The 14,882-nt window shown below is 47.0% G+C and overlaps 1 protein-coding gene across 1 annotated transcript in view; it reads right to left on the bottom strand.

Annotated features, from left to right (window-relative positions):
* Positions 1–710: 710 nt before the first annotated feature.
* Positions 711–14,882, bottom strand: part of RHCE (Rh blood group CcEe antigens) — a 34,619-nt gene continuing 20,447 nt past the window's right edge. The window contains exons 7-10 of the mRNA XM_029949838.1: positions 12,983–13,116; positions 9,587–9,666; positions 5,330–5,403; positions 711–831 (exon numbers count right to left, since the gene is read on the bottom strand). Of these exons, the coding sequence (XP_029805698.1) occupies positions 805–831; positions 5,330–5,403; positions 9,587–9,666; positions 12,983–13,116 (315 nt within the window). The 3' untranslated portion in view covers positions 711–804. The remainder of the gene's footprint in view (positions 832–5,329; positions 5,404–9,586; positions 9,667–12,982; positions 13,117–14,882) is intronic.

The raw sequence follows: 14,882 nt of genomic DNA, 5'->3' as shown, positions 1-14,882 counted from the left end.
TCAAGGTCGTGTGTAGAACTGGTTTTTAAATCTTGAGACCGTGTGTCTCCACAGTTGACCACAGCATCGTCCCCTGTGCTCAGGGAATAAGAACTACTTTGTGAAATTGCTGGGATAGAAACACAGTGTCCACATTATAGGCCTAAATATAAGTGAATTTGTAATTTTTCCCTGTTTTCTATCATCTGCCCTGCCGATGTAGACAAGAGTTCCCTGGGTAACACAACGTACTTTGTTGAGCATGAGAAAGAATCTAAGAATTGTCAATAAAATTGAACACAGTACTGGGCCCCCTGGGTGGTTCAGTCAGTTGAGCATCCAAGCCTTGATTTTGGCTTGGGTCATGACCCCACAGTTCATGAGATCCAGCCTCTGACAGCACAGAGCCTGCTTGGGGCTCCCTCCCTCCCTCCGTCTCTCTGCCCCTCCCCAGCTCTCACATGTGCACACTCTCTCACTCTCTCTTTCAAAGTAAATATTAAAAAAATTAAAGCAATGAAGTAAAGTTAAATGTGTATGTTTAAAAGAAAATATTGAACCAATACCTTAACGTGTCTGCACCCAAGAAAATACTGATAGCATCATCTTTAATTAAAACAGACATTTATTTTAAACTATTATGAAATTACCATTTAAACAAATTTTAATCTTTTTTAAATATCAAATTTATCTCTGACCTTGTCTCACTGCATGTAAGGAGACTTCGCTGTAAAGAGTATGTGTCATTCACAAAAAAAGGTGAGCAACAATGAAAGGAGGCTGTCTCGACTTCGGACAGGACTTCTCTTTCTCGGATGCTTTTGCTTAAAATCCAACAGCCAGATGAGGAAACTGTAAAAGCAAAAGCAAACATCTTTATTACAGAGGAGCCCTTAGACTTTTAAAATTTGGACACATATGGAGTCTGGTCTTTGGGAACTTACAGGTGGACCAAAATGCTGTCTCCTCACAAAGATCTTAGAGGGTCTTTCATAAAACCTGAATTGGAAAAGCTCTTAGATCCCCATTCTTAAAGCTCTTTACCCAAGTCGTGCATGAGTAGTGATCAGCTTTTGTTTGAATGTCTCCAGTGACGGAGGACACGCTACCATACAAAGCAATCCATTCCATTTTGCAGACAAGTTCAAATTGTGAAGCATTTACACAGCATTGCCCACTGGGCCTCCTTAAATTCTTTGGAGAAACGTAGAAAAAAAAATAGTTTTCTTTTTCTACAGGACAGTCTTTGAAGTATTTGAAGACCATCCTTAGGTCTCCACTGGGTCTTCTCTTCTGCTCGCTGAACATATCCTAGGTTCTTTGTGCCATATCACACCCGCCGTCCATCACTGTGCACCGAGTAACATTGTCACAGAATTCTAGAACCGGAAATCTGAGCAGCTAACGTTTATGGGGTGTTTTTTCAGGGAGCCGTGTGCCACCATTTCACACACAGTATCTCCTTTAAATACTTACCACCACCTAGTGAGGTATTACTCCCTCCATGTCAGAGAAGGGGGCACTAAAGCTCAGAGACCCCAGGACACGAGGTGGTAGAACCCAGATCTGTCTGACTCCAGGACGTGGAATTTGAGCCCATTTTACAAACGAAGAAACTGAGCCTCCCCCAAAGAAGGAAAGTGACTTGCCTGAAGGCACTAGGCTGCCAGTGGGTGAGCTGGGACTTGAATTCAGATCTGCGTTACAGAGCACTGCTCTTTTTCAGGGCCCCGCTCCAGGAGGAGAGGAGTTGGTTGGCAGGCTCCTAATCTGTTTTCCTCCTTTGCTCTAAAAACCGCCTCTCCTCGTTTTTGTTGAACAAGCGTTTGTTGGATCCTTACTGTGTGTCTAGAACATTTATTTTAAATCAGAAGCAGGGGTGATACCCGTGCACGACAAGGCCAGGTTTCGAGAATTTTACATAAAACGGCAGGAGGAACTCTTCACACATTCTGAGGTATTTCCCATGCTAAATCAGCGCTGGTGTTTATGTTTCTTGGCAATGAAATCGTGTTAAAAATAAACTGCAAATACTTGTTCCAAAGCCAGTGGATGATCTTCAGCATATCTGCACTCATTTCAGAATCCATCCTATAAGCTTAATCTTATTCTACTCAACTCTCAAACGGGATCTCTACCTTTTCCCCACTGAACCTTCTGGGAACTTCCAACTGCCTGAGGGCAAGTCAAATGGCTCCAGCCTACCTTTCCTCCTTCCCTTCACTGACTCTCTGCTGAGCGGGTGGCTTCATGCTCCTCTGTTCTTGCTCACAAGCTCCCCCTTGCCTGGAATGTCTTTCACTTCCTGTCACTTAACCAAATCCAGCACAACTCCAAGCTCTGTTTTCCCGGACCTCCCCAGACTCAGGATCTTCCCCTCCTCTCCTCCTTCCAGCGGCTACTGCCACGGTCATGTCCTCAGTTCTGAACAGAGCTGTGCACATAGAAAGATCCTGTCCCTCCACGGGCCAAAAGCCCTAGCTTCTCTGAGCCCCTCCCCGCCCCCAGTACCCAGAACAGGGGCTTGCCTGCGGCAGACTCACAACAAAACTCTTCTCTGCAGAAAGGTTAACTGTGGGATTAGTTTTAATAAGTGGATGTCAGTGAGTCCTTGTGCTTCAGGAAGCACAAAATGAAATCCATGGGTTATTAAATTGAACTAAAAAGTTGAAGGAAGGAATTTATTCACTTAGGGCAGGCACAAGCCACATGAAATATTGTGCTATGAACTGAATTTTTCCAAGTCAGTATCTGAGTTAGGTTCATTGTCATCTATCGGAAGACGAGACTAGTATATGCAGTTTCTTGAGACTTAGAACTATTTCGCTCAGATTTGTCTCCCTGGTTCTTCACACAAGCTCTGTCATGTATTAGGTAATACCTTAAATGGAATTAATTAGTGGATAAATGATGAATTGGTAATGGAGCCATCCGAGGACGGGACAGGGGGCCTTCCGGAAATAGCGATGTCCCATTCCCCAGACCGCCAGGCACGGTCTGGGCAACCAGCGGAGGAATGGCCTTCCAGCCCCCAGGGGTCTGGTTCCCTCAAGTGCATTAGGACATTCAATGATGCTTAAAAGTTCTTTCTGGATGTTGTACCAAAAAAAAAAAAAAATCACCCCTGGATCTATCAGCTTTGAAAGTTTGAATTCTTGCCTCTTTAATGGATATTTGGCTTTTCAAATGAAAGCTGTGTTATACTTCTGAGTACATGGCTCTACTCAGCTGTAAGAAAGTAACTCAGAATAGCGGGGCGAGGAGTCCTCCACAACTGCCCCGACACACACCCCAACACGCCCCCCCCCCCCACACGTCGGAGCCAAACACCAGTTCAAATCCTCCTTTTCCATTTACTTACTAGCGCTATCATTTTGGACAAGTTACTCCACATCCTTGAAACAGGGATCCTTACTCTTGGGCACAGTTATTGTGAGGATAAAAGTCAGATAACGCTGAAAAGCATCTAGCACAAAATTGGAAACTGGAGGCTTACAATAAATGGTAACTATTATGCTTACGCATGCCTTTGTGGTTGGCTAACCCCCCATTTCACATCCACATGGTGTTTTCCAATTTGCAGAATATAATGAGAGACATTATTACCTCGTTGGGTCTTCCAAACAACCCAGTGAGATTCCCACTCTCATTTTACCAGTGAGAGAGGTTGAGGAACTTGCCTACGTGACACCTTGCAGAACAGGTCCGCATTCATTGTCCCACGTCACCTGCTGCTGTAGTAGCTAGTGGGTGGGGGGCGGTTCCTTCAATTTCCTTCATTAAGCCAATATTGCAACTCAAATAACTGAGCTGGGCATCTGTCCTGTTTGTGGCATATCTGGTTAATTAGCAGAATGCTTGGCATACAGTAGTCACTCAGTAAATACTTGAGCAATGAATGGATGGGTTAAACCAGTTTTCTGAGTAACTCTTTAGCTAGATTACCCTGCTACCACCAAGGGGGCAGGAGCACTTGCAGGGACTGGGAGGGACCGGCTGGAGGGAAGAGCTGGTACAAGATGAGACGCTTTGCAAGCGCCCGCATAATGGGGGACCTCACAGAATGATTACGCTGATGAAAAGATGCCAGACATAGAATGTTCCATGTGGTTCGTTTTTATAAAATTGGAGAAAATGTAAGCCAATCTCCTGGACAGAAGGCAGTTTGGTGGTTGCCTGGGGACAGAAAGGGGCAGAGCAGGGAGGGAGTGGTTTCAAAGAGGCATGAGGAAACGTGGTGGTGATGGCTTTATGGGCATATAAATATGTTTAAATGTATCAAATTATATATTTTAAATATGTGTTCATTGTCAGTTATGCCTCCATAAAGCTGTTTGAAGAGGAAGAGAAGGAAAGAGAAGAGAGAAGAAGGGAGGAAAAGGAGAAGAGGCCAGTTCTGTTTGGCCTCTACAAACACTCATGCCAAGGCCCGTCCATTATAAGGCTGGGTCTCTGTCCCTTTCATGACCAGTATCTTGGCATGCCAGGTGGAGAGAGGGTCAGCTTGGGACTGAGGAGACCTGGCTCCTGGCCCTGTCTCTGCCACTCACCGCGGTCGGATGCTGGGCATTAGCCTGACCTGTGCGCCCCACCCTCCCATGTATAGTTCTGCAGAGTTTGCCCAGTCAACCTCGGCATCAAATGGAAGTTACCCAAGGTGACACGTATCAGAGTTCTTAACCAACTGAGCCACCCAGACGTCCAGTTCTCAGTGAAATGTAAGTGTGGGTCAAAGGGAGGAGGCAGTGGGGTCACAGGAAACGAGCCCTGACCCTCTTTCTAGCCTAGTCGCCATAACAAATGCTACGCGGGCCACAGAGACCCGCAGCGGCAGCTGCTCTGTTTGAGCTCCCTGTTCGTTGGCTAAATGATCCCAGACTCCTATAGTGTAAGTTTCCTTGTGGCCACTAGCTAGAGTTTCTCAAGAGCTGTGTTCTAGATCAAGCTGTGCCACACTTTCACCGGGGAAACTTGGAGGGTCATGGCTCCACTCAGTGCGTCTGTCAGATGCGGGGAACGGACTTGCCGGCCCCCGCCGGTCTTCTGGCCCTTGCCCTGCAGGATTCTCCCACCTTCATGTCAAACTGTTTGCCTACTTTGATGACTCCACATGGGAGAAGTATGGCCAGCGGCCACTCTCACATCTCTGACCCTCCATGACGTTGAGAATCCAGGGAAACAGTAACCTTTACCACCTCCCCAACCCTCACCAACACACGTGTACACACGCGCACCCATGTTCTGTTTTTATTTTGTTCTCACAAACACCAAGTCAACATATGAACAGATGGAACAGATATCTTTTTGGTTCATTCAGTCAAAATCTATGACATGAGGTAAAAAATCTTACCTTCCAGTAAAGTTGGTCATCAAAATAGTTAGACATATGAGGTCCTTTCCATATTTTGAGGTTTAAGACCAAACCTGTTAAAATTCATAATTACATGTGAAACGTTTAGAGCACGGCATTTGTTATCTCAAAATTAATAAAAATATCCTATGCCAGCTATGGTTACCTCCACAAAAATCCCTTCTTTTCTACAACCAGGAGACAGACAAATTGGAGCGCTGTCCTTCCTGGACCAGCTTAGTTAATTCTATAGATATCTTTTTAAAGAAACTGGCAAGAGCAATTATCTCCAAAGGATTAACATGACAGTGAGAGGTACGCAACAGCCATGGAGCTGACCTGCTTCTCAAGACAGAAGAGCGGAGAGTGCCCCTACCTAAATGTGGACCCATTTAGAACACAGGAGCACCATGGACAGCAACTCCAATTAGGTGCCCCTGTAAGTCACCAGCTCCAATAAACTCTCCATGACCTCAGCTCAAGATTCCACTTACATAGTTAGGAAAGTAGTTTATACAACTTGCTTCTGTGCCTACTCTTCTTTCCACCTGTCCTGCCCCTGCCCAGAGAGCGTGGCCCTGTGCCTCCCTCCAGCTGCACAAAGTTGGCTGCATTTCCAAAGACACATGAAGTGACTGCTCCCCTTTTCTTTTTTTACCCCCATGTTTGTTTATTTTTGGGAGAGAGACAGAATGCAAGCCAGGGAGGGCCAGAGAGAGAGGAAGACACAGAATCCGAAGCAGGCTTCAGGATCTGAGCTGTCAGCACAGAGCCTGACACAGGTCTCGAACTTAAGAACTGCGAGATCATGACCTCAGCCGAAGTCAGATGCCTAACCGTCTGAGCTACCCAGGTGCCCTTATCTGTGTATTTTTAATGATGGTTGGTCCTCATGTATTAAATAGTAAGATTAACAAGAGTAGGCATGTACTTACTCACATTTTCCTTTTGTAGGGCACGCCTTTAACTGATACTGGTGGGGGCAACTAGCGCCCTTCATTTAGCTAGAATTACTCAGAAATGACCTCTAACACCTACATGAACATTCCAGATAGCTGAGCCTTACTCATAAGTGATGAAAATCCATTCAAATTATACTATATTTTCTTGTCTTACGAGACAACACTAAACACATTTAGACTTTTTTTTTTTAATCGGAACTATTGTGAGGAACATCTGTTTATGAAATGCACTATATAATGCAGAGAACGTATACATCTGCTGGGCTTGTTGGCTTCTCTCTCAGCAGCCCAAGCTTTACACGTTCCACCGTCTGGCTTTAAGAATTTCTTTTCTTCTGTTAGGCTGTATACTTTGACCTCTAACTTCTACCAGCGTCCTTACCTCTAGAAACCTACCCCACCTCTAACCTGCCGTTTCTAATCTGCCTGCACTGGGAAGCCCAGTAACCATGCTTGATAGGACTGTTTCTTTTTTTTATTAAAAAATTTAAAAAAATCTTTTTTTAATGTTTTATTTATTTTTGAGAGAGAAAGACAGTGTGAGCAGGGGAGGGTCAGAGAGAGAGGGGGACACAGAATCCAAAGCAGACTCCAGGCTCTGAGCTAACTGTCAGCACAGAGCCCGAGTGGGGCTTGAACTCACAAACTGTGAGATCATGACCTCAGCCGAAGTTGGACGATCAACCGACTGAGCCCCCCAGGTGCCCCTAAAAACATTTTTAATGTTTATTTATTTTTGAGAGAGAGACACAGAATATGAGCAGGGGAGGGGCAGAGAGAGAAGAAGACAGAATTCAAAGCAGGCTCTGAGCTGTCAGCACAGAGCCTGATGTGGGGTTCAAACCATGAGATCGTGACCTGAGCCAAAGCCGGATGCTCAACCGACTGAGCCACCCAGGTGCTCCCATAGGATTGTTTCTTAAGTAAAAGGAGACAGGCCCCAAATCAGGGGCATCTATATAAATAAAATTCTTGGCTTAAGGGAGTCAGTTTGGTGCTATCTTGGCTGCTTAATGACCTTTCCCCTTCCACTGTTCACGTTTTTCTTATTCATCAGCTTAAGGGTTAAAGGCACATGGAAAGAGGAGCCCTCACTGGTCTTGACTCCTAAAGGGACACAATGAGTGTCTTTTCCTCCATTCTCTTGTTTGACTCCAGTAAAGTATAAAAAATAAATAAATAAAAAGGCCCTCCCAGGTATTTTATAGGACGGTGCACATCAGCGTCACTTTGTGACTACTAGTGACGATGGCGAATGGTGTCAGAGTCCAGATACAATCAAGATGCTGAGTTAATTCTGAATTAAAAAAAAAACGGGGCACCTCGTATTTTCACTCACTAAATCTGGTATCCCTACTCAGGATTGGACTGCCACCATGAAGAGGCTGCCAACTTACATTTTTTCTCATCTGTATGTAATTAATCACCTCGGCTCTGATGAAAGTGAGGCCAGTCAGTATATTAAAGTGACTCTAGTCAGTCTTGCTGTCTAAAACCACCCAGGCCATTCCGAAAAGTACCTTCATATTTGTTTTGGAGCAGAAAAGCAGCCCAGTGATTAGTTACCATGGCCCTTTCGTTTTGCATAGAAGCCTCCCAAGGCCCAGGCACAGAGAGAACAAACTGATATGCCTGAGGCCATACAACTCCTTTATGTCTGTTAATGCTATTTTCTCCCTTATTTGGCATTCATTTCCTGCTAAGGGAAACAATATATGAATGTCTAACCAATAAAGCTGTTTGCTTGTAGAATAAAGGCGAGCAGTTCTGGACAGAAAGTGTCTTTTCACCTAGCATATAAATAAGACTGGCAAGTTAGGAACGCCCTGAGGTTCTGTGCTATTCTGTGATATTGCAGGAGCAAAAGCATACTTCAGTCCTCTGTTTAAAGGTTTCTAATGGCTTCCCATCTCAGAATGATCTGGCTCCTTCCTACCACTCTGTTCTCAACCCCTGCCACTCTCCCTTCACTATATCCATATCAGCCACACTGAGCACCCTTTGCTCCTGCCTCAGGGCCTTTGCACGTACTCTCCCTTTTTATGGAATGCTCTCCTGCCAAATAAACACATGGTAGGTCTTGTTCCCTCTCTCTGTTCAGGTTTCTGCTTAAAGATAAAGGGAAGATAGATCTTCCCTTCCCATACTTTTAAAAAATATTTATTTGAGAGAGAGAGACTGAGCAGGAGAGAGTCAGAGAGAGAGTGAGAGAGAGAGAGAGAGAGAGAGAGAGGGAGGGAGGGAGGGAGGGAGGGAGGGAGGGAGAGAGAGAGAGAGAGAGAGAATCCCAAGTAGGCTACATGTTTATTAGCACGGAGCCTGACCTAGGGCTTGATCTTACAACCATGAAATCAGGACCTGAGCAGGTATCAAGAGTTGGATACTGGGGCGCCTGTGGGGCTCAGTCGGTTGAGCATCCGACTTCAGCTCAGGTCATGATCTCATGGTTTGCGAGTTTGAGCCCCGCGTTGGGCTCTGTGCTGACAGCTCAGAGCCTGGAGCCTGCTTCCGATTCTGTGTCTCCTCTCTCTCTGACCTTCCCCTGCTCACTCTCTGTCTCTCTCGAAGTAAAATAAAGATGTAAAAAATTAAAAAAAAAAAAAAAAAGAGTCGGACACTTATCCAACTGAGCCATCCATGGGCCTCACCCTTCCTCCCCTTCTAGGAGAGCACCCCACACTCACACTGACTCTGTGCTCCTCTACCCTGAGTTACTTCTCTTCATAGCACTTATCACCTCTGACATAGTAAATATTCTACTTGTTTGTTTATTGCCACGCCTCCACTAGAATATCAACCCCATGAGATGAAGGAACTTGTTTGTTCACTCTTGTGTCACTAGTGCCTAAGAATAATGTCTGGCCCATGGTACATATCAAATAAGTATTTGCTGAATGAAATAATGCTGTAAGTATTCTCAGGGAACAAAGGTAAGACTTTTGGCAGAAGGGTTTCCTTGGCTTTCTGCACAAAATTGGGTGAAGTCACCAGCCCTGGGCTCATGAGGCGGCAGTGTCACCACTCACCCCTACTTATAACCTCAGGAATGTCTCTCACTTTCTCTGGCCCCCAGAGTCCACACCTACAGCAAACGGCCTCTGAAGGCCTTTCCAATGCTGAATGATGAGATTCTGTTTTGTTGTTAATCAAGGTCTAGCACTTTGCCTCACTTGGCTGGAGCTGAGGCAGTCCCGGAGAAAGGGATGGGTACACACGTCCAGCCCCGGGGCAGGCGCACTCTGGACCCGGGTCCTGTGCCCTGCAACACAGGGGCGAAGGGTGGGCTCATACTTACCTGTCAAAAGACCAATTATCAGACCCATAGCCAGGGCCAAGCTCAGGGCCCCAATGTCCAAGAGCAACTGGTATTCAACCCTAGAAATGACAAAGCAGAATGCAGTCACACTGAGGCATGAAACTGCAGAGATCATTGGGGTCAAAAAGGACTGTCTGCGTCAGGAGCAATGCTGTCAGAAGAACAAACGTCCCCTCCCCAGGCCTCCCCCCCCGCCCCCGTCGTGTTCCTGCAAAGCCACACAGGCCTGTAAGAAGGGAAGGGGGGATTCTAAGATCCTCTTTGGCTTACTTCAATTCTCAGAACTCACGCATGATGAACTAGATCAGGAGGCAGAAAACCCAAGTTCAAGTCCAAGGACTGTCACTAGCCGCAGAGTCATTTAACCTTTCTGAGCCCCAACTTTCCTTCCTCATTACGCAATTAAAAATAAAATGCCTTTCCATCAGGGCAGCGTGGAGTGTAACTTGCTAAAAGGCTCATCTCCCTTGCCCGCCCGGGTTGACCACGCTTCCCTGTCGCTCCAAGACAACCCAGGGACTTCACTTTAAGTGAGTCGGTGGCCTAGGAGGACATCTGTATGCCTTGCAGGAGAGAGGCCTTTCTTAAACAGAACACGCCAATGCAAAGGGAACAATGATAAACTGGACTGTAATAAAATGAAGAACTTCTGTTCATCAAAATGTACCACTAAGAAGGCAAAAGATAACCCGCAAAATGGGAGAAGATATTCAGATATCTGTATGTGACAAAGGCCCTATGACCAGAATTCCTCCAAATCTATAAGAAAAAAAAGACCCAACCAAAAAAAATGGGCAAAAGAGCTTGGATGGACATTTCACAAAAGAAGATACTCAAATGGCCAAAAAGCATATGAAATTGGTCTATTTAATCAGTTATTAGGGAAATTAAAATTAAAACGGTAAGTTTGAGGGGCTTCTAGGTGGTTCTTAAGCCTCCAACTTCGGCTCACGACTCTTAAGTTCAAGCCCCATGTAGGGCTGTCTGTTGTCAGCTCAGAGCCCGCTTTGGATCCTCTGTGGCCCCCCCCTCTGTCCCTCCCCCACTAGCGCTTGCACATGTGTGATCTCTCTTTCCGAAAAATAAACATTAAGAAAATAAAAACAAAATGATAAGTTTGATGTCTAGGAGCACCTGGGTGGCCCAGTCTGCTGAGCGTCCGACTTCAGCTCAGGTCATGATCTCACGGTTCGTGGGTTCAAGCCCTGCACTGGGCTCTAGGCTGACAGCTCAGAGCCTGGAGCCTGCTTCAGATTCTGTGTCTCCCTCTGTCTCTGCCCCTCCCCTGCTCACATTCTCTCTCCTTCTCTCAAAAATAAACAAACACACACACACAAAAAAATAATAATGGGGTGCCTGGGTGGCTCAGCCAGTTGAGTACCCGACTTTGGCTCAGGTCATGATCTCATGGTTCGTGGATTTGAGCCTCACATTGGGCTCTGTGCTGACAGCTCAGAGCCTGAAGCCTGCCTCAGATTCTGTGTCTCCCTCTCTCTCTGCCCCTCCCCTGCTCACACTATATGTCTCTCTCAAAAATAAACGTTAATTTTTTTTTTAATTTAAACATTAAGAATAATAGTAAAATGGTAAAGTTTGAGCCTAGGGACACCTGGGTGGCTCAGTCGGTTAAGCATCTGACTCTTGATCTCAGCTCAGGTCTTGATCTCAGGGTTGTAAGCTCAAGCCCTATATTGGACTCTGCACTGTGCAAGCCTACTTTAAAAAAAAAAAAAGAGATAAGTTTGATGCCTAAATGGAGAAAATTAAAAAGACGAAAAATACGGGGCATCAGAGAATATGTAGGGTAAAGGGAACTCTTGGGTCCACAAGTGAAGAAACCAGCACAGACTAAGGCAGCAGACTGGAAGTTTCCTCTAAAAGGGATCATGGGAATACTACAATCTAACAATTCTGCTTCTAGGCATTTGCTCAACAGAAGTGCATTTGTATGTTTAAAAAAAAAAAGTGCTAGAATGTTCATAGCGGCAACACTAGGATATTCATAATAGCTCCAAACTGGAAAGAACCCCAATGCTCATCAGTAACGGATACATAAATTGTGCTCTATTCACACAATGGGACACTTATTGTAACTGCGTTTCTTGGATCCGGGTATTTGTCTGCTTAGCGCTCATTTATCACAGGGCCCAACTAACTGCTGAAATTATTTGCTCCTTTCTCTTCACAAGTCAGCTTTCACGAGCGTGCAAAATTCATATCTTAACTCGCCCAACCACGAGCTCTAATACAGGCTTTGTCTTCCGGCCCAATCGGAGACCTCCCCTCTACTCATTACCCTACAGCTACCAACCTGAAGACAAAGCCTCAGTTCCAAACCCTCTCTCCCCCTCTCCCTCTCCCTGCTGCCCGGTCCCTGCCTGTGATAATGTTCTGCGGAGCCCAACGTGGTGGTACGCCATGCCTCTCACTTCCGGGAGGACTGTGAGTAACCTTCAGCGTTCCCTTCAATGACATTGACCTCACCGTGTCATCGGTCATCCCTATAAAGTAAACCCAAGCACAACTCAACATTATCCCCCAAGGAAAGCGAACCATCATCTACAGAGATATGGGAGGTCTCACAACAGTGGAGTAAAGGCCAGGCACGCGAGAGCACGGACTCCCGTGTGAGCTCACATACGGGAGGGACAGAAGAGGGCAAAACCTGATGGAGGGTGTTAGAGGTCAGGTTCACGGTTGCCCTGGGATGGGAGAGAAAGGGGTGCTGGGTGCTGGTTCCGTGGGCCGGTCAGAAATCTCATCAAGTGGCACCCGTATGATATTTGCACTTTTCTGGATGTGAACGACACTATGAGAAAGGTTTTTATTTATTTTTTTTTTTAAATGTTTACTTAGAGAGAGAGAGAGAGAGAGAGAGTGAGAGAGTGAGAAGCAGGCTCTGTGCTCATGAGTTTGAGCCTCACATCAGGCTCCAAGCTGTCAGCTTGGGATTCTTTCTTCCTCTCTCTCTGTCCCTTCCCCACTCACACTCTGTCTGTCTCTGTCTCTGAAAAGTGAATAAACCTTAAAAAAAGAAAAAAAGGCAAGTCTGACTCCATGAAACATTCTTCCTCACCATGACCCAAACTGCCAGCGGTGGTAAAACAGACTCGGCTGGCTCAGGCCTGATTGACCTGCTCCGCCAGGTCCCCTGGAGGAGCCTGACAACTATCTGCCTTTGCCCTAAGCTGTCCTTCCTGGGACGAAGACAAGGCCTGGAGAGGTAAGGGCTCTGCGGGATTTATTAAACCAGTCTGCCCACAAGTATTTGCCGAGGCCCACCCAGCGCCTGGCTCTGGATGCGTGCGCCTCAGCGAAGGGATCATTTCTTCCTGAGTGGGTGGGGTTGTGCAGGCGATAAGCCAAGTGACTTACCTGGTACTCTTGGTCCAGTCGTCTTGAAGCGTTATCAGCACAATGTGGGCGATCTCCCCAAGGAGACCCGGCAAGCCGAAGGTGTAGTACACGCCGCTGGTGTCATGGAGGTCCAGCATGTTGTTAAAACGCATCTAGAACAAACGTCACGTAAGCGGATGTACGTGCAGGACTGGGACTCTCTTCCCGGGTTTTCCACAGACCCTTGGCCTCCAGGGTCACCCAAAAAGGTGACTGGGCTCCCTCCAGAAGCACTTCTCGGACCTACGTGTGCCCAGGCCTCACGAGGGGAGCCTGTTAAACTACAGAGGCACATCCGATGAGCCTGGGGCCTGTGATTCTGCATTTCTAACGAAGTTGTGCGTGATGCCCCATTGATCAGCCTCTGAGAGGGGAGGGTCCAGCGCAGGCCTGATAACTCTGTGTGGTGACAAGTCCGTCCTGTGTGTCGTAGCGTGTAGAAGCACCCCTGGGCTCTCCCTGCTAGATGCCAGGAGCATCCTGCACAGCGTGTCAACCAAAAACTGTCTGCGCATAATGTCAGGTGTCCCTGGAGGGTGACTGAGACCCACTGGTCTAGACCAAATGTGACTGCCCTCACAGGGCAGGCCTAATGAGATGAAAAGAATCGGCCTGCCGCTCCAGACTTATCCTCAGCACTCCCTCCCCTCCCCCACTTAGCCTTCCAGAGGGCCCTGAGCCAACAATCATGGAAACAAATGCAAACTCGAACAGGCTCGTTCCCTCCTTAGGACCCTCTTTGCCTTCAGAATAGAAATCCCGGCTCCTCGACCTGCCCAGGGGATATACCTGGGTATCTCCCGTCTCTCAAGACCATGGTCCCACCACACTTCTGGGTGAGCCCAATGGTTTGGTGTCTTTTCTCCCCATGGAGTCTTTGAGCACACGGTCTTCTGCCTGGCTAACATGAGTCATTTGTCAACACGTGCCTGGGACCTCCTCCGCTGCAGGAGGCATTTCCTGATCCATCTCAGGCTGGATTATGAGACCAGCGTCCACAGCAGCAGCCCTGTGGTGCTGTGTTTATTTGCCCATTTCCCTCACTACCCTACAGCCCGGGAAGCAGGAGCAATGTCAAAACGTATATACTGAATGAGTGAACGAACAAACGAACCAACACATGGAGGGAGGCAGGAAGGAATGAATCATCTCTGAATCACTCCCACAGTGAGAGAGTCAAGGAAATGGTGGAGATGGCCGCATGGCCGCCCAGCCTGATGAGGACTCGTTCTGCAGTGCTCGGCGGTGCATCCCACCTCTCATAATCGGGCCTCGACGCAGAAGAGCTAAAAGACATTTATTCTGGTTCCAAAGATGAGGAGCAGACTCCCCCGTAGCTGGTCAGATCAAATGGTCGGTACACCACCGCCACCCCCCCACCATCTTGGATTGAAACCACCTCCTTGAGTATCCATTATTCATCCAAATTCAGCTTTTTAAAAGTCTGCTCCTTTTTCTTCTACGAAGCCTTCAAACACATGAAGGGTTGTTGCTCCTAAATATTTTTCTTAGAAGTGTATCAGAACCAAGTGGCTATTTTGGGGGATTCTGGTGTTATTAGTACCTGCTGAGTATGGCAGGAAGAAAAGTCCATCTGCTTAAGAAGACGAACTAAACAATCAGAAGTGGACGGGCGTAGGTTGGCCCAACACCCTTCTGGCGGCTACCCCCCCTCCACCCCCATTCATGCGGCTCATGGGCTGCAGCCACGTATGTATGTTCTGCTCCAGCCCCCCTCACCCCAGCCCAAGCTAAACGAACGAGCCCCTTCTCCAAAACACTTGGCAACAGGGCCGAGAGATTCCACCTGTCTGCTTTCCTGAAGAGCAAGACTGCATCTCCACCATGTGGAGCAGGAGGAGCAGAGGTGAAAGCAAGT

Source organism: Suricata suricatta, chromosome 8, assembly GCF_006229205.1.
Source record: "Suricata suricatta isolate VVHF042 chromosome 8, meerkat_22Aug2017_6uvM2_HiC, whole genome shotgun sequence".
NCBI lineage: Eukaryota > Metazoa > Chordata > Mammalia > Carnivora > Herpestidae > Suricata > Suricata suricatta.
The sequence above is the reverse complement of the archived record's forward strand: the minus strand, read 5'-3'. Positions and strand labels throughout refer to the sequence as shown.